Raw genomic sequence first — 20,684 nt, forward strand, 5'->3', positions numbered from 1 at the left:
AATGAATCTTAACACTGCAGAAAAGGGTAAATTATGCTTTACTTAGATATTGGCATATTTAACCTGATAAACACGATTATTAGTAACACTAATTGTTTCCTGGTAGGAAAAACAACAAGAATGTTGCTCATAGTAACATCAACTACTCAGCAGAGTATAAAAGGGGACAGAGGTAAGGAAACATTCAAAGTCAAGAAACCACCCTAGTGGAAACCCACTCAAATCCACCTGTGGAACCCAACTCCTTTCACTGACACCATGGTCAACTCCTGTTGTGGCTCCGTCTGCTCTGACCAGAGCTGTGGCCAAGAGACCTGCTGCCGTCCCACATGCTGTGGTTCCAGCGGCTGTGGCTCCAGCTGCTGCAGGCCCAGCTGCTGCATCTCTAGCTGCTGCCGCCCCTCCTGCTGCCAGACCACCTGCTGCAGGACCACCTGCTGCCGCCCCAGCTGCTGTGTGTCCAGCTGCTGCCGCCCCTCCTGCTCTAGTTCCAGCTGCTGTGGCTCCAGCTGCTGCAGGCCCAGCTGCTGCATCTCTAGCTGCTGCCGCCCCTCCTGCTGCCAGACCACCTGCTGCAGGACCACCTGCTGCCGCCCCAGCTGCTGTGTGTCCAGCTGCTGCCGCCCCTCCTGCTCTAGTTCCAGCTACTGTGGCTCCAGCTGCTGCAGGCCCAGCTGCTGCATCTCTAGCTGCTGCCGCCCCACCTGCTGCCAGACCACCTGCTGCAGGACCACCTGCTGCCGCCCCAGCTGCTGTGTGTCCAGCTGCTGCCGCCCCTCCTGCTCCAGTTCCAGCTGCTGTGGCTCCAGCTCCTGTGGCTCTAGCTGCTGCCGCCCCTCCTGCTGCCCCTCCTGCTGCCTGCGCCCAGTCTGTGGCCGGGTCTCCTGCCACACTACCTGCTATCGCCCCACCTGTGTCATCTCCACCTGCCCCCGTCCCATGTGCTGTGCCTCCTCTTGCTGCTGAGCCCCCTGCCCTGTGACCACCACCTCTGTTTACCTCTGCCCCACAGACATAGACTCTTTTTGGTGCTCACCATTAGGACACATGAAGTGGGGTTAGTAATGCTCCACTGAGTTGGGTCTCACGATTCCAACGAGCCCATCACTGTCCCACTGACTCTGTAAGCATATTCTGGCCTCAGTCCAAATTCTACTTCTGGATCTTTCCCTTTCATTCAAGTATGAATTTCCTTACAATATACCAACTGTTGTATTGACTAATTCTTCCTAAATTCTCCTTAACTGTGGGGCACCAACTCATCAAGTTCAAGGAGCTAAAGTTTAATTTCAGTATTTCTACATTACAGATATTTATAGCCTCTCTCTTAATTGTCCAATGGATTCTTTTTTATAATTCTTATTCTCCAAATTGTCCTATGTTATAACTCTATGTCAAAATAAACCACCACTTTCCTGTATGAAAATTCAGTGTGACAGTACTCTTCTTTAAGATTTTCAATACAGTCTGGACAACTATATTTTACCTACACATGGACAGACAAAATGGTTTTGTCAATTTTACAATAGAGGGAGAGTCCACCTTAGTCATAGCTTCAGTTTCACTGGCAGTCTCTTGAGTTCTTAGATAAAACAGATATTCTTGGGAATCCACATATCAAAATCAGAAAAAATCTTTTTTGGAAAACCTGCAAGCAATTAACGCTCCCTGGGGCATTTTTTTCCATATTATGTATCTGTGAAAGCAGCTAATAGTAGTTATAAGGAAAATAAAATTGAATGTAGCTGGGAACAACTGATGATTTGGGAAAACATAATGAAAAGCTAAGGGTCATAAATCAGAGTTTAAAGGACAGCTCTAAAAGCCAAAGGTTTCACTGGCAACATATAAATTGACTCTCATAGAGGGCAAATAGAGCTGAGGACCAAGGCTAGGACTTCATCAGGGGAGGAGCAGAGCTCCAGAGGTGATCGATCATTCAACCTAGCCATGCTAAGATCTGGGCCCTAACTGGAGAGACAGGGACCCTGAGATATGAGATGGCGACATCTGAAGTGGTGCACTTGTAGATCTTGAGTCCCCTAAATTCCCTTAAACACTCTGTGCTTGCAGAAGTGATCCAATTTCTTTCTTGTCATATAGCGCCACCTCCATTCTTAAGGATGATGCAGAACTTCAGTCTTGAAAGACAAATAACACAAGCTCCCCTCACTACTTTCTCCCACCTCTCTTTGTCATAGACCAATAACTACAATTAAGTTACACAACTCACCCAGAGAATGGCTGAGCTTGTTTTTTTTTAATATTTTATTTTATTTTATTTTTTATTGGAGTTCAATTTGCCAACATATAGCATAACACCCAGTGCTCATCCCATCAAGTGCCCCCTCAGTGCCCGTCACCCAGTCACCCCCACCCCCACCCACCTCCCTTTCCACCACTCCTTGTTCGTTTCCCAGAGTTAGGAGTCTCTCATGTTCTGTCTGCCTCTCTGATATTTCCCACTCATTTTCTCTCCTTTCCCCTTTATTCCCTTTCACTATTTTTTATATTCCCCAAATGAATGAGACCATATAATGTTTGTCCTTCTCTGATTGACTTATTTCACTCAGCATAATACCCTCCAGTTCTACTCACATTGAAGCAAATGGTGGGTATTTGTCGTTTCTAATGGCTGAGTAATATTCCATTGTATACATAAACCACATTTTCTTTATCCATTCATCTTTCAATGGACACCGAGGCTCCTTCCAAAGTTTGGCTATTGTGGACATTGCTGCTATAAACATCAGGGTTGCAGGTGTCCCGGCGTTTCACTGCATCTGTATCTTTGGGGTAAATCCCCAGCAGTGCAATTGCTGGGTCGTAGGGCAGGTCTATTTTTTAAACACTTCGAGGAACCTCAGTTCCTCAGTTTTCCAGAGTGGCTGCACCAGTTCACATTCCCACCAACAGTGCAAGAGGGTCCCCCTTTCTCCACATCCTCTCCAACATTTGTTGTTTCCTGTCTTGTTAATTTTCACCATTCTCACTGGTGTGAGGTGGTGTCTCATTGTGGTTTTGATTTGTATTTCCCTGATGGCCAGCGATGTGGAGCATTTTCTCATGTGCTTGTTGGCCATGTCTATGTCTTCCTCTGTGAGATTTCTGTTCATGTCTTTTGCCCATTTCATGAGTGGATTGTTTGTTTCTTTTCTGTTGAGTTTAATAAGTTCTTTATAGATCTTGGAAACTAGCCCTTTATCTGATATGTCATTTGCAAATATCTTCTCCCATTCTGTAGGTTGTCTTTTAGTTTTGTTGACTGTATCTTTTGCTGTGCAGAGCCTCTTATCTTGATGAAGTCCCAATAATTCATTTTTGCTTTTGTTTCTCTTGCCTTCATGGATGTATCTTGCAAGAAGTTGCTGTGGCCAGTTCAAAAAGGGTGTTGTCTGTGTTCTCCTTTAGGATTTTGATGGAGTCTTGTCTCACATATAGATCTTTCATCCATTTTGAGTTTATCTTTGTGTATGGTGTAAGAAAATGGTCTAGTTTCATTCTTCTGCATGTGGCTGTCCAATTTTCCCAGCACCATTTATTGAAGAGACTGTCTTTTTTTTTTTCCAGTGGATAGTCTTTCCTGCTTTGCCGAATATTAGCTGACCATAAAGTTGAGGGTCCACTTCTGGATTCTCTATTCTGTTCCATTGATCTATGTGTCTGTTTTTGTGCCAGTACCACACTGTCTTGAGGACCACAGCTTTGCAGTACAACCTGAAATCCGGCATTGTGATGCTCCCAGCTATGGTTTTCTTTTTTAAAATCCCCCTGGCTATTCGGGGTCTTTTCTGATTCCACACAAATCTTAAAATAATTTGTTCCAACTCTCTGAAGAAAGTCCATGGTATTTTGATAGGGATTGCATTAAATGTGTAAATTGCCCTGGGTAGCATTGACATTTTCACAATATTAGTTCTTCCAATCCATGAGCCTGGAATCTTTTTCCATCTCTTTGTGTCTTCCTCAATTTCTTTCAGAAGTGTTCTGTAGTTTTTAGGGTAGAGATCCCTTACCTCTTTGGTTAGGTTTATTCCTAGGTATCTTATGCTTTTGGGTGCAATTGTAAATGGGATTGACTCCTTAATTTCTCTTTCTTCTCAGTGTTATTGTTAGTGTATAGAAATGCCCTGAAATCTGGGCATTGATTTTGTATCCTGCCACACTGCCAAATTGCTGTATGAGTTCTAGCAATCTTGGGGTGGAGTCTTTTGGGTTTTCTATGTAGAGTATCATGTCATCTGCAAAGAGGAAGGGTTTGACTTCTTTTTTGCCAATTTGAATGCCTTTTATTTCTTTCATAAAGAAATATGTTTATTGTTGCCTGATTGCTGAGCTAGGACTTCTAGTACTATATTGATTAGCAGTGGTGAGAGTGGACTTCCCTTTCGTGTTCCTGATCTTAGGGAAAAGGCTCCTAGTGTTTCCCCATTGAGAATGATATTTGCTGTGGGCTTTTCGTAGATGGCTTTTAAGATGCTGAGGAATGTTCTTTCTATCCCGACACTCTGAAGAGTTTTAATCAGGAATGGATGCTGTATTTTGTTCAATGCTTTCTCTGCATCTGTTGAGAGGATCATATGGATCTTGTTTTTTCTCTTGCTGATATGATGAATCACATTGATTGTTTTACAAGTGTTGAAGTAGCCTTGCATCCCAGGGATAAATCCCACTTGGTCATGGTGAATAATCTTTTTTTTTTTTTTTTGAATAATCTTCTTCATGTATTGTTGGATCCTATTGGCTAGTATCTTGTTGAGAATGTTTGCCTCTGTATTCATCAGGGATATTGGTCTGTAATTCTCCTTTTTGGTGGGGACTTTGTCTGGTTTTGGAATTAAGGTGATGCTGGACTCATAGAATGAGTTTGGAAGTATTCCATCTCTTTCTATCTTTCCGAACAGCTTTAGTAGAATAGGTATGGTTTCTTTTATAAACGTTTGATAGAATTCCCCTGGGAATCCATCTGGCCCTGAACTGAGCTCAATGGGAGACTATATCCCAAAAGATCTGTAGGACCCAAAGACTGCTTCATAGATTGTGATGTGCTTTTCCATCAAGAGGCTCATAGTGTCCAGTTGTTTCCCCTTTTTTGATGTTATCAGCTATTGATGATCATTGCCTAGAACTATTATTTCATTTAGGCATAGCAAAATCATGATATTGCAATTCTATTATTCCTCTGCCTGCCACTTATTAGCTGGGATAATTCCATAAGGCAAAACTTCTCCTCATCAGCATTTAGTAATCCAGAGGAATAGTATATACAGGAAAAGCAAAATATATGTTTTATTCTTTCCTTTTATTTACCAGTTTGCATCCTCCAAGGGTGATAAGTTTTTTTTTAATTTGCATTAATATGAACTCATGGATTTTAATACACTTGATTGTGAAACAATCCATTGAAGCTCATATCCCTCCATTGATGCTCAAATAAGCAATTTCAAGTTGGCCTCCAAGTCCTTTCAACATGAATCTAGTAATCTTTGAAAATTCCTTGGTTTTTCATATAACCGGATATTGCAGACTTGTCTGTACATTTCCTTCCCCAGACTTCTAATCAACCATTTCTCCAAGGAGCTCCAGTTCCTTTCCGGAGGATACAGTATATGAGACCATGAATTGAAATATGTGGATGTTCATTACTACTAAATCACTTTCTTTTAGCTTTTTAACATTCACAACTAGAAAATATATATTTATATGGTAAACCATGTCATGAGTTTTTACTGATTAAATCAATACCACCATCAAAGTAATGAACATCTATCACCCACATTGTAATTTCTTCCCATCCCCTGTTCCCAGGCAACTACCAATCCACTGTCACCATAAATTTGTTTCCATTTTCTAGAATTTTATGGAATACTACCATTGTGTACTCTATCTTGCCTGGCTTTTCATTCAGCATAATAATATTGAAATTCATGTTGTGTGTATACTAGTTCATGTCTTTTTTTTTTCAGTTTATTTTTTTTGTATTTTCCAAGTTCATATTTTACTTTAGTCCATTCCTCTGTGTCCATCTCTCTCCCATGCATGTGAGTGTGTGCTCTTTCAAAAATATGAAACGCTTCATGAATTTGCGTGTCATCCTTGCACAGGAGCCACACTAATCTTCTTTGTGCTGTTCCAATTTTAGTATATGTGCTACCCAAGTGAGCACTAGTTCATTTCTTTTTATGACTGAGAAGATTTTCATAGTATAGAGACATGACATTTGTTTATCTACCGACCTGTTGGTGAACATGTGGGTTGTTCTCAGACTTTTTGGATTCAAATAAAGTCTCCATGAATATTTGTGAACAAATCTTTATAGTGACGTAACGTTTTATCTTTATTTTTAAAATTTTAATTCCAGTGTAGTTAACATACAGTATTGTATCAGCATCAGGTATATAATACGTAACTCAGCAATTCCATATATTACTCAGTGCTCATCAAGATAAGTGTACTCTTAATCCCCTTCACTTATTTCACCCATCCACCTACCACCTCTTCTCTGGTAACTATCTGTTCTCTATAGTTAAGTCTTTTTTTGTTTGTTTGTTTGTTTGTTTGTTTGTATGTTTCTCTGCCTCCCTCTTTGTTCTTATGATTTTTTTTTATCTCAGCTAAATACTTTGGGGTGGAATGGCTAAGTCATATAGTAGATATATCTTTAACTCTTTTAAAAAACATCAAACTGTTTTTACAAAGTGTGACATTTTATGTTCCTTCATTGTATGAAAGTTCCAATGGCTTCATATCATCACCAATACTCCATAAGGTCAGTCTTGTTAATGTCAACCACTCTAGAGTATATATGGTGTTAATCTTATTATGGTTTTAAGGGGAATTTTCCTACGGATTAATGATGTTAAACATCTTTTCATTGGTTGACTTTCCATCTACATATTTTCTCTGGTAAGGGTCTATTCAAACCTTTTGCTCATTTTTTGTCGAGTTGTTTTACTTCTTATTTCTGAGTGGTAACAGTTCTTTATATGTTCTGCATACAAATCCCTTGTGGGATATATGTTCTGTTAAGCATTTTCTCCAGTGCGTGGCTTACCTTTAATTTCCTAAACTGTATCTTTTTTAAAGTTATTATTTTAATTCCAGGTGGTTAACATAGTGTTATATTAGCTTCAGGTATACAATAGTGATTTAAAATTCTATACACCATCCTGTGCTCATCACAACAAGTGCATTCCTTAATCCTCTTCACCTATTTCATCCATCCTCTACCCTCTGGTAACCATCAGTTTGTTCTCTATAATTAAGAGTCTATTTTTTTTATTGGTTTCTCTCTCCCTCTTTTTCTTCCCTTTGCTTATTTGTTTTGCTTCTTAAATTCCAGTTATGAGTGAAATCACATGGTATTCGTTTTTCTCTGATGACTTATTTCACTTAGCATTAAACTCTTGAGCTCCATCCATGTCATTGCCAATGGCAAGGTTTCATTCTTTTTTGTGGCTGAATACTTTTCCATTGGAGATATATACCACATCTGCTTTATCCGTTCATTTATCAATGTACACTTGGGCTGCTACCATATTTTGGCTACTGTCAATAGCACTGCTATAAACATAGGGGTGCATGTATCACTTTGAATTAATGTTTTAGTATTTTTGGGGAAATACCCAGTAATGCGATTACTTGGTGGTAGAGTAATTCTATTTTTAACTTTTTAAGGAAACTCCATAGAGTTTTCCACAATGGATACACCAGTTTGCATTCCCATCAATAACATGGGAGCCTTCCCCTTTCTCTCCTTCCTCACCAACACCTGTTGTTTCTTCTGTTGTTGATGGTAGCCATTCTGACAGATGTGAGTGAGGTGTTCTCTCATTATAATTTTGACTTGCATTTCCCTGATGGTAAGTAATAATGAACACCTTTTCATGTGTCTGTTGGCTGTCTTCTTTGGAGAAATATCTGTTCATATCCTCTGCCCATTTTAATTAGTTTATTTGCTTTTTGGGTGTTGAGTTTTATAAGCTCTTCATATATTTTGGATACCAATTCTATATCAGACATTATCATTTGCAAATATCTTCTCCTATCCAGGAAATTGCTTTTTAGTTTTGTTGATTATTTCCTTCACCGTGCACAAGCTTTTTATTTTGATGTAATCTCAATAGTTCCATAGTTGCTTTTGTTTCCCTTGCCTCAGGAGACAAATCTATGGGAAAAAAAGCTGTTATAACCAATATCAAAGAGGTTACTGCCTAAACATTCTCTTCTGAAAAGAATTTTTTTATTTTGATGGAATCCAATTAATTGATTGTTCTGGGATGCAATTAGGTTGATTTAACAGTTTGAGCCTTTCAAAACTTGCTTATAAGCTGTGTGAGGATCAGAACAGCTTTTATTCTAAGGAAAAGTGTGTCCCACTCCTGAGGCAATATTATTCTAAATACTCTAACCAATGACCCATGAATTACAAGGTTTTTCACTCTGGTTCATGGGACCATGTACTGTTTCAGGCCTTGTGTCACCTCCAAGGATTGTTCCCTTTGTCTTTTATCAAGGTAGAGTGGGGCAGAGGGTCTCTTTTTCTGCCCTTGGGTAGTTTCTTCATGCATATGCACTTATAAGTACTCAGCTGAAGATGCAGGTGGACTTCCTGCAGATCTCTGGGGTTCTCTGTGCAGTTCTTTTTTTTCTTCTGGTACTCTACCATGTGAATTGCAGCTTTCTTGACCTTACCTTCATCCTGGCTCTGTCTCCTCAAGTCAGGAGGACCACCAGGCTCTACCTGGTCCTCTCTCCCAGAGCTGCATCCCCAGAAACTCTCTTCAAGAAATAAACTGAGGCAACTCTAGCGATCTCCTCATTTGTTTCCCCTCTCTAAGGCAACAGTGTTTTGACTTGACTACCAATGTCTAAAAGCCATCGTTTCATTTGTCTGTTTTTTTAGTTGCTTCAGGCGAAAGGATAAATCCAGTCCCTACGATTCCTTCTCAGCAGGAAATGTAAGTCCCTTTTTAGTTTTGTTTTCTCTCCTCTTTCTCTATACTTCCAGTATTTAAAAATTTAATGTAATATAAGCAAATATATTTCCTATACGTATTCCCTTATTTTTTTCTATCCATCATAGTGTCTTTATTTTTCCAAATTTTCATTTAAATTCTAGTCAATTAACATATAGTATAATATTAGTTTCAGGAGTACAATTTAGTGATTCATCACTTACATATAATACTCAGTGCTAATCATAACAAGTGCCCTCCTTAATCCCCATCACCCATCTAGCCCATCCCACACCCACATCCCTCCTTTATTTGTTTTGACACATTGTAGAACACTATAGGCACTTTATTCCATCTGTTTTATCATCTTTTAATAATATATCCTGGTGATTACTTCATAGTGGCATATAGAGATATTCCTTATTCCTTTTTATAGCTGAATAGAACTCCATCATGGGGATGTACCATAGCTTATTCACCACTATCCTACTGAAGGACACCTAGGTTGTGTCTAGCTCTTGTTGTTGTATTTACAAATAGCACTGCCATGAATAATTTTGCATAACATCTTTTCATAATTTTGTCTGAGTACCTTGGTTAATTTATAAAATTGGGATAGCAGAGTCAAAGAATAATGCCACTAATTATTGTCAAATCTTCATAGGAAAGATATGAGCATGACTATTTCCACATAATCTCACTATTAAAGAATGTAGTCAAATTATGAGTTTTTCACAGTCTCATAGGTGAGAAGTGGTATCCTGTATAACTTCATTTCTATTCCTATGTGGGAGACTGGACATCTTTATATGATGAAGAAAGATGTGCATCTTATTTTTCCATTAGGTTTTCTTCTTCTCCAGTCTAATTTTAGAAGTGTTTTATATATTAAAGTCATTGACTCTTTGGTATAAATTACAAGGTTTTTTGCAGTCATTTGTCTTTTTACTTTGTTTCTGGTGATATTTTAAAATACATTTTTTATTACAAATAATTATCTTTTTACTATCAGAATTTAATTGCAAAATGTATTTGTATACAATTGAAAAAATATTAAATTATGAGTCCTCTCTAACAACAAGATCTCCTGTTACCTCTCCTGCCCATTTTGTAAGTGATCTTGGTTGACTCTCTTTGAAGTGCTATTGCATCACTATCCTTACTGCTCCCATTGCCACCAACCTAGACATGCATTCCTCTCTCATCCCTAGCCTACAACCACTTTCTAAACTTTCTTCCTGCTTCCTGTCACTCTACCCACCGCCAGGCAAATAATATTTTAAAAGCCTATTCTCTCCCACCTTTATCCCAATTATGTGATGATACAGTATCTACTTTCTTTGCATAAATTCAAGAATATCATTTTAGCAGTAGACTATTATTTTTCTTTACCCTCCTACACATACCATCCGAACAAGTCATTTACTCCATCAGAGGCCAAAAATAAACCCCCATTCAATCATATCACCATTGTCTGAATATTCTTTTTTCTTTTCTCCATCCATATATATTATCTATAGTATGATAAAGGGTGAGTAAATGCACTATGTTTTCAATAAATCCCACATTCATTTAATTAACATTCATTCAGAGTAATTGCTAGGCACCATGTTTGTATATATGAATAAGACAGTCTGGCCTCATGGAGTATATAGAAGGACTGGAGGAAAAAAGATATAAGCCAATTATGTTAGAGTGTGATACCTTATATCACAGGTATCTTGGAGCAAAAGGGAAAGAAAGATTCATTTTGAATGGGGTAGATGTCAAGAAAGACATTAGAAATGAGTTGATATCCAGACTAGACATTTATATATGAGCAAGAGTTAGTTAAATTGACAAGGGAGAAAGCACATTAACACAAATGAAACAGTATGAGGAAGGACATGGGATTATTACTCCTCATAAGTCTTTGAATATTCTAGGAAAGAACCATCTTCCTTATTGACTACATGATTTCAATCTATCTAAGCCTCAGTTACCTCATGTCTGAAGAATTAAGAAAAATCCTGACCACCTCTTAGAAGCCCCTGTGAAGTATAAATAAGGTAACAATTACAGAAGACTCAGATAATTCCTGACACACAACAGGCACTCAAAAATAGTAATTTTTAGCATTATCTCATATTTCATAAGTGTATACATTTAAATACATAATTGTTATTTATCACACAATGTTCTACATGCTTTCCAAACCCCTACATATGTGTTCTTTGTCTTATTGAAGTGCCTATAGGACACAAATTAAAGCTTAACTCCTTAGATCTCATTTATATCAAGCAAAATACCTCAAACATAACTTTTTGAGAGACAAAAGCTCAGAATATAAATATTCAACACACATATTCAATTGGGTATATTCATCTACCAAAATAAGAGAAAAAACACTCCTTTATGATACCCTCTCTGAAGAACATGTTCATAATAATTTAATAATTTTTAAAAGAACCTATTCATGCCAATGAGTTTTTTTACTGTGTAAAAGTAGTGAATCATTACATTATAACTTTCAAATCGAATAGATTCAATAAGACAAAAGAGATAGGTACTTTGCTAGGATTTTTTATACCTCACTGACCATCATAAAATCCAAAGGAATCACAGTATTCCCCACTGAACATAAGTGATTGCCCGCCCCCGCCCCCCAAGATGGCTCTTTCACCCTATTTTCCTACCAGCCTTTCATATGACTTGTTAACCTCTTGGCTAGAAGATTTAGTTGACATAAAATCCATTCTCAACATATTATCCTGGAGTTAAATACATAAATGAGGATTTAACACTTGTAAAATCCAAAGAAATAATGTCATAGGAGAGTGTACTTTGGAAGACACATCAGACAAGGAAAAAAATATGGAAGCTGATTCACTTGGTTTTAACCAAATCAGATAGCTCACAATACAACAGGAGAAGGAAATGGAGCCTTTTCTATATATAGGTATATTTACCAGATAAACATAATTATCTAATTTACTAAAACTACATGATTTTCTATTAGGATAAACAACAAGAAGAGTTGTCCTGCCCATGGTCCTAGTGGCCCTCAGCAGGGTATAAAAGTGACAGATGGCAGGGGAGATCACACTTGAGAACTTCATTCTTCTGGAAACCCACCCAGAGCCCCCACCCTCTGACACCATGGTCAACTCCTGTTGTGGATCGGTCTGCTCTGACCAGGGCTGTGGCCAGGAGACCTGCTGCCGCCCCTCCTGCTGCCAGACCACCTGCTGCAGGACCACCTGCTGCCGCCCCAGCTGCTGTGTGTCCAGCTGCTGCCGCCCCTCCTGCTCCGGTTCCAGCTGCTGTGGCTCCAGCTGCTGCAGGCCCAGCTGCTGCATCTCTAGCTGCTGCCGCCCCACCTGTTGCCAGACCACCTGCTGCCGCCCCAGCTGCTGTGTGTCCAGCTGCTGCCGCCCCTCCTGCTCCAGTTCCAGCTGCTGTGGCTCCAGCTGCTGCAGGCCCAGCTGCTGCATCTCTAGCTGCTGCCGCCCCTCCTGCTCCAGTTCCAGCTGCTGTGGCTCCAGCTGCTGCAGGCCCAGCTGCTGCATCTCTAGCTGCTGCCGCCCCTCCTGCTGTGGCTCCAGCTCCTGTGGCTCCAGCTGCTGCCGCCCCTCCTGCTGCTGCCCCTCCTGCTGCCTGCGCCCAGTCTGTGGCCGGGTCTCCTGCCACACTACCTGCTATCGCCCCACCTGTGTCATCTCCACCTGCCCCCGCCCCATGTGCTGTGCCTCCTCTTCCTGCTGAGCCCCCTGTCCTGTGACCACTATTTCCATTTACCTCTGCCCCACAGATAAAGACCCTTCTTTTGCGCTGAGTGTTAGGACACATGGAGTCTGGTTAACATCATTGAACAGTTGAGCCTCATGATTCCAGGGATCCCACCACCATCCCATTGACTCAGTACATTCTGGTTTATGTTAAGCTCCTTCCATTATTATCTTTTCCTTTCAGTATTGGCACCAAATATGTATATTAATTTGTAACCTATCAGCTAAAAAATTATCCCATTCCTCTAAATTTGTCATTCTTCCTTATCACTTTGGGGCTCTAGATTATCCTTCCTAACAAAATGATTATCTGCAACTCCTGTGCCATACTGATTTGACACTCTCTGATCTGAGGTTCAGTTATACCCTAAGACCTGGGGGTCCAATTATGTATTTTCTGAAGGAGTGAATTTCTTATGTCTTGTTGCTTCTCTGCTTTTAATAAACTTTTCTACACATAAAAATTCACTGGCCTTGTTCTCTATTGTTTTCATGATCATTTTTCTCAATAACTAGACAACTATATTTACATGATGATACAACTCATGTTGAAACCACTTCAAGGGGCACCTGGGTGGCTCAGTGATTGAGCATCAACCTTTGGCTCAAGTCGTGATCCCAGGATCCTGGGGTCGAGTCCCGCATTAGGCTCCCTGCAGGGAGCCTGCTTCTCCTTCTGCCTATGTCTCTGCCTCTCTCTGTGTGTCTCTCATGAATAAATAAATAATAAAATATTTTTAAAAAACAAAAAAAGAAATCACTTCGAGACTAAGTGCTTTATCAAATATAGATAATTTAGGATATTGGAACAAAGCAGCACATGTATATGTGTATGTGTACATGCATATGTCTTAATATCCTAAACTGGGACAGACTTAATTCATGTCTTTAGCTCTATTTATTATTCAATTTTAATTTTTACTGAGATATAATTGACATATAACATTATATTAGTTTCAAGTGTACACCATAATAATTTGATATTTTTACATTTGAATGACCACACTAAGTCTAGTTACTGTCACCATAGAAAGTTATAAAAATTCTTTTTCTTGTAATGAAAACTTTTAAGATTTACTCTTTTAGCAACTTTCAAGCATGTGATACAATAGTATTGACTATACTAACATCATGCTAACATTGCAACCCATTACTTATTTATTTTATAACTGGAAGTATACATCTCTTGGCCATCTTCACCCAGCCCACCCTCTAACCCCACTCCCCTCTGGCAACTGCCAATCTGTTCTCTGTATCTATAAGTTTTGTTTTGTTCATTTGTTTGTTTGCTCAGATTCCACATGTGAAATGATCTCAGTATTTTTCTTTGACTTATTTCACTTAGCATAATGTCCTCAAGATCCATCCATGTTGTTGCAAATGGCAAGATTTCATTCTTTTTTATGGCTGAGTAAAATTTTATTATATATATTTATATTTATATATAAATAAATATATAAATATATTATATATATATATATATATATATATATATATATATATATATCACATCTTTTTTTATCTATTCATCCAGTGATGGATATTTAGGTTGTTTCTGTATCGACTATTGTAAATAATCCTGCAATGAACATAGGGATGCATATGCATATATCTTTTTAAATTAATGTTTTCATTTTATTTGGATGAATACCCAGAAGTAGAATTGCTGGATAATATAATATAGCAGTACTATTTTTAATTTTTTGAGGAATCTCCATATTCTCTTCCTGAATGGCTGCAGCAATTTACATCCCCATCAACAATGCACAGGGTTCTTCTTGAAGCTATGCTTTGGAATCACACTTTTGGGAAATCCCTCCTTCTATTACATTCCCATAAACCCTATGTAGAAAAGTTATAATGACAGATTTAAACATTAATAACATATTTTTAAGTGAAAATCTTAACAAAATTACATAAATACAATAAAAACAAGAAGTTTAATAAAAGCAATTATATAAACAAAGATTTAAAAACTAATGAAATAGAAAGTCTCGTAAAACTAATCAAAGAGAGAGAGAGAAAAAGAAGAATGAACTTAAAGAATGACAAATAACATTATATTTAAAGGGGAAATAATCAGCTCCTAAAAGAGTAGAAACTTTTAAAGAACATATTAGAACATTATGTATAAGTTTATTCCAATATGTATGAAAATTATGATTGAATTGACTGTAAGATATAAATTAATAAATGAATTCCAGAGGATATACAAAACATAAATAAGCCAATAACCATTAAAGAAACTATACCTATGACACAAAATCTATCCTTTATATATACTGATATTAAAAAGCCAGACCCATGTTGATTTATGAGTAAGTTTACTAAACTTTAAAGCTCTCTCCCATACCAACTGGGAAAAAGAACAGAAGAAAGGAAAATCTTTCCAGTTCATTTTTAGTAAAACAATAATATTAAAAATATAGAAGAACAGTGTGATAAAAGAAAACTATAAGCCTATATTATTGAAGGTCATAGATGCAAAATTCCCATAAATACTAGTAAGTGAAATTCAGCAATATATAAAAGGAATAACACATCACAACCAACTAGAGTTTGTCCCAGATATTCAGGAATGCTTCAAAATTAGAAAATATTTAAATAAGCTTGTTGGTACTAGCACATTAAAGGTGAATAACTACAGGATTATATCAATAGCTGTGGGAACATAATTCAATAATATATATTAGTCAGGGTTCTCCAGAGAAACAGAACAGGAAATAGATATAAATATAAACACACATTCATATACATAAAGAGAGAGAGAGACACATTTATTTTAAGGAATTGGCTTATGTGATTACAGAATTTGAGAAGTCCCAAGATCTGCACTCAATAGCTAAAGATCCGGAAGAGTTGACAGTCTAAATTCCAGTTCAAAAGCCAGCAGGAAAAAAAAAAAAAAAAAGCCAGCAGGCTCAAGACCCAAGAAGACCCAAAGTTTCAGGAGAAGACTGATGTTAAGAGAGTCAGACAGGAGTTCCTTTTTAAGCAAGGTTGGGGACACCAGCCTTTTTTGTTCTGTTCAGACTTTTGATTGATTAGAAGAGGCCTACCCACATTGGAGACAGCAATCTGCTTTACTCAGCTTACTTATTTGAATGTTAATCTTACCCTGAAACACTCTCACAGACATACCCAGAATAATGTTTGTCCAAATGCCTGGGCATTCTATGGCCCAGTCAAATTGACACATAAAATTGCCCATCACAACAGCCATTTACTATTAAGATTTGTGTGGAATCAGAAAAGACCCCGAATAGCCAGGGGAATTTTAAAAAAGAAAACCATAGCCAGGGGCATCACAATGCCAGATTTCAGGTTGTACTACAAAGCTGTGGTCATCAAGACAGTGTGGTACTGGCACAAAAATAGACACATACATCAATGGAACAGAATAGAGAATCCAGAAGTGGACCCTCAACTTTATGGTCAACTAATATTCAATAAAGGAGGAAAGACTATCCACTGGAAGAAAGACAGTCTCTTCAATAAATGGTGCTGGGAAAATTGGACATCCACATGCAGAAGAATGAAACTAGACCACTCTCTTTCACCATACACAAAGATAAACTCAAAATGGATGAAAGATCTATATGTGAGACAAGATTCCATCAAAATCCTAGAGGAGAACACAGGCAACACCTTTTTTGAACTTCGCCACAGTAACTTCTTGCAAGATACATCCACGAAGACAAAAGAAACAAAAGCAAAAATGAACTATTGGGACTCCATCAAGATAAGAAGCTTTTGCACAGCAAAGGATACAGTCAACAAAACTAAAAGACAACCTACAGAATGGGAGAAGATATTTTCAAATGACATATCAGATAAAGGGCTAGTTTCCAAGATCTATAAAGAACTTATTAAACTCAACAGAAAAGAAACAAACAATCCATCATGAAATGGGCAAAAGACATGAAGAGAACTCTCACAGAGGAAGACATAGACCTGGCCAACATGCATATGAGAAAATGCTCTGCATCACTTGCCATCAGGGAAATACAAATCAAAACCACAATGAGATACCACCTCACACCAGTGAGAATGGGGAAAATTAACAAGGCAGGAAACAACAAATGTTGGAGAGGATGTGGAGAAAAGGGGACCCTCTTGCACTGTTGGTGGGAATGTGAACTGATGCAGCCACTCTGGAAAACTGAGGAACTGAGGTTCCTCAAAGTGTTAAAAATAGACCTGCCCTACGACCCAGCAATTGCACTGTTGGGAATTTACCCCAAAGATACAGATGCACTGAAACACCGGAACATCTGCATCCCAATGTTTATAGCAGCAATGTCCACAATAGCCAAACTGTGGAAAGAACCTCGGTGTCCATCGAAAGATGAATGGATAAAGAAGATGTGGTTTATGTATACAATGGAATATTACTCAGCCATTAGAAATGACAAATACCCGCCATTTGCTTCGACGTGGATGGACCTGGAGGGTATTATGCTGAGTGAAATAAGTCAATCGGAGAAGGACAAACATTATATGTTCTCCTTCATTTGGGGAATATAAATAATAGTGAAAGGGAATAGAAGGGAAGGGAGAAGAAATGGGTAGGAAATATCAGAAAGGGAGACAGAACATAAAGACTCCTAACTCTGGGAAACGAACTAGGGGTGGTGGAAGGGGAGGAGGGCGGGGGTGGGGGTGAATGGGTGACGAGCACTGAGGGGGGCACTTGATGGGATGAGCATTGGGTGTTATTCTGTATGTTGGCAAATTGAACACCAGTAAAAAATAAATTTATTATTAAAAAAATTAAAAAAATAAAAAATAAAACATTCTAAGCAAAATAGGGCTAAAAGAGGACATCCTAATGAATGCTATTTATTAAAACTTCATAGCAAACATAATACTTAACAAACTTTAGAAGTATGCCTACTAAACTTTAGACTAAGACAAGAATAACTGATATCACTCCCTGTTGTTCATTGTTATATTTGAGATCCTAGCCAATGTAATCTGATAAGAAAAAAGTGTTACAGAAAAAAACCCCAAAATTGCTGATATTTGTAGACAATATAGTTGTCAAAACAGGAAATCCAAGAAAACCCGCAAACTTGTGCTGAAAAGGGGGTTTAGAGAAGTCACTATATAGAGTACTGACAAACAAAAAACCCAGTAACCATCCTTATAACCTGTAAGAGTCAATTAGCAATTCTAATTTACTAGAAAGGAAGATTTCATTCAGAGTAGGTACAAATATTATAAAGTGCTTCAAAATAACTGCAATATTTATGAAGAAAAGCTCCAAATATTATTTGGAAATCTGTATTTAAATAAAGAGTTAATGTCAGGTTTATTACTGGGAAGATTTACTATCACAAATATGTCAATTCTTCCTAGTTGAATCAATAAATTTAATGCCATTCTCATCAAAATTCCATTGATATTTTTTAAGAGTATGATTAACTGTTTCTAAAATGCATTTAGGAAAGAAAAAGTCCAAAATTAGCCAAAGGAATGCTGAATAATTAGAAGGGATTTTTCTCTATCAGACATTAAAACTTACAGAGCTATAACATTTGAGGCAGTTATATTGGTGCAGTAATGCACAAATAGATCAGTGCAATATGACAAAGAGATCTGAAACAGACCCAAAGTTATATGGAACCTTAGAATTTGTGATAGGAGGCATTAAAAATCAGTGGAAAGATTATAGAAAATTGAACAAATAGCACTGGGTATGATATTCAATATGGAAAAAAATCTGTCCCCTCTTATCATGTTTAAAAAATCCAAATGGGTCAAATATTTAGTTGTTAAATAAGAACTTAAAGCTATTAAAAATACATATGAACAAAATCTATTAACTTCAGTATTAAGGGTACTTTAAGACACATGAAAAAAAAGACACATGAAAGAGAAAACCATAAAAGAAAAGATCTATAGATTGGATTTCAATAAAATTCAAAATGTCTGTAATACCCTGTGCTAAATTGGAGAGCTTGTATGGCATATAAAACAGATAAATTAATATTACCCATAATAAACATAAAAATCCTAAAATTCAATAAGAAAAGATAAAAAATATATATGGGCAAAGCATGCATAAGACAATTCACAAAGAAGGAAACACAAAAGGCCAAAAAGTTTATGAAATGTACTTAACCTCATTAATGAACAGGGAAATTCTATTTAAAACAATAATGAAACAAATTCACACCTATTAGGCTGGTAAAAATTTAATATTTTTTTTAATTTTTATTTATTTATGATAGTCACAGAGAGAGAGAGAGAGAGAGAGAGGCAGAGACACAGGCAGATGGAGAAGCAGGCTCCATGCACCGGGAGCCCGAGGTGGGATTCGATCCCGGGTCTCCAGGATCGCGCCCTGGGCCAAAGACAGGCGCCAAACCGCTGCGCCACCCAGGGATCCCTAAAAATTTAATATTAATAAAACCAAATATTAGTGAACATGCAAAGAAAAAAGATATCTCATTTATGGCTTGTATGAATGTTTAAGTTGGTATAACTGTTGTTACAGGTTGAATTGTGTCTCTCAAAATTCTTGCTGTTGAAAGTCTAAATCCCAAGGTCTCAAAACGTGACCTTATTTGGAGATAAGGTCTTTACAGAGGTAATCAAGTTAAAATGAGGTCATTAGTATGGGCCTTAATCCAATATAAGTGGTGTCATAATAAGGGGAAATTTGGAGATAGGCATGCACACAAGAAACTGCAGCATTAGCTCACAAATGGAAAAATCTGCTCTTTTTAAAATATTTTATTTATTTATTCATGAGAGACAGAGAGAGAGGCAGAGACATAGGTAGAGGGAGAAGCAGGCTCACCACGGGAAGCCTGATATGGGACTTGATCCCAGGACCCCGGGATCACCACCTGAGTCAAAGGCAGGCGCTCAACCACTGAGCCACCCAGGCACCCCGAACAATCTGATCTTGAGTTTCTTCTTCATTCTATACCTTCAGGTTTTTATTGTCTTTCTTTTGAGCTCAGAAATTTATTACTTTAAAAATTGTATTCAGAATCCCTATATATATGTAATAAGAGGAAGAATTCATATTAGCTTAGTATCTGTGTTGCTGAAGCCTCTTAATTTAATTTTTTCAAAGATAAAATTTCACCTATTAGGCATTGGAATAATTATAGTAGGCAGTGAAATGTAATATCTAATGAAATGTTTGATTAAATCAATAGCTACTTTCATAAAATCAGTGCTATTCCTAGATTCTTTTGAATATTTTCTTTTGCTTTTGAATATCTAATAAGATATCAACAATGTAAATTTATAATAGAGAAATCAGGCAGTCTCATTTTATTTTTTAACTTTTTATTTTAATTCTAGTTAGTTAACATACAGTGTTATACTAGTTTCAGGTGTATGATATAGGGATTCAACACTTCCATACATCACCCAGTGCACATTGTGACAAGTTCATTCCTTAACCTCCATTACCTAGTTCACCTATCCCTCCATCCCCACACCCTCTGATAACCATCAGTTTGTTCTCTATAATTAAGAGTTTATTTCTTGATTTATCTCTCTCTCACTATTTTTGCCTTTTGCTCATTTGTTTTGTTTTTAAATTCCACATATGGCATTTGTCTTTCTCTGACTCACTTATTTCACTTAGCATTACACTCTGTAACTCCATCCATGTCATTGTCAATGGCAAGGTTTCATTCTTTTTTGTGGCTGAATACTTTTCCATTGGAGATATATACCACATCTTTATCCAATCATCAATCCATGGACACTTGGGCTGCTTCCACATCTAATATTATAGCATGTACCCCTTTGAATTATTGTTCTTGTATTTATTGGGTAAATACTCAATAGTCCAAATCCTGGATCATAAGATACCTTTATTTTTAACTTTCTGAGGAACTTCCATAATGTTTTCCATAGTGGTTGCACAAGTTTGCAAAGTGTTCCTTTTTCTCCGTATCCTCACCAACACCTATTGTTTTTTCTACTGTTG

The 20,684-nt window shown here is 37.6% G+C and overlaps 2 protein-coding genes and 1 non-coding gene across 3 annotated transcripts; 2 read left to right on the forward strand and 1 right to left on the reverse strand.

Moving 5' to 3' along the window:
• The first annotated feature begins 199 nt into the window (after window positions 1–199).
• LOC490996 (keratin-associated protein 4-6) lies at window positions 200–1,412 on the forward strand. Its single transcript, XM_038546126.1, has one exon. It carries the CDS (start codon window positions 259–261, stop codon window positions 964–966), a length of 708 nt encoding a protein of 235 aa, XP_038402054.1. The 5' UTR covers window positions 200–258; the 3' UTR covers window positions 967–1,412.
• Window positions 1,413–6,059: 4,647 nt separating this feature from the next.
• On the reverse strand, window positions 6,060–6,166 carry LOC119873449. The gene has a single exon (XR_005365048.1). It is a non-coding gene; the product is annotated as a U6 spliceosomal RNA (small nuclear RNA).
• Window positions 6,167–12,055: 5,889 nt separating this feature from the next.
• Window positions 12,056–13,188, forward strand: LOC100685165 (keratin-associated protein 4-6-like). Its single transcript, XM_038546128.1, has one exon. The coding sequence runs from the start codon at window positions 12,096–12,098 to the stop codon at window positions 12,699–12,701; it is 606 nt and encodes a 201-aa protein (XP_038402056.1). The 5' UTR covers window positions 12,056–12,095; the 3' UTR covers window positions 12,702–13,188.
• Window positions 13,189–20,684: the final 7,496 nt, after the last annotated feature.

The sequence above is a fragment of the Canis lupus genome, chromosome 9 (genome assembly GCF_011100685.1).
Source record: "Canis lupus familiaris isolate Mischka breed German Shepherd chromosome 9, alternate assembly UU_Cfam_GSD_1.0, whole genome shotgun sequence".
Classification (NCBI taxonomy): Eukaryota; Metazoa; Chordata; class Mammalia; order Carnivora; family Canidae; genus Canis; species Canis lupus.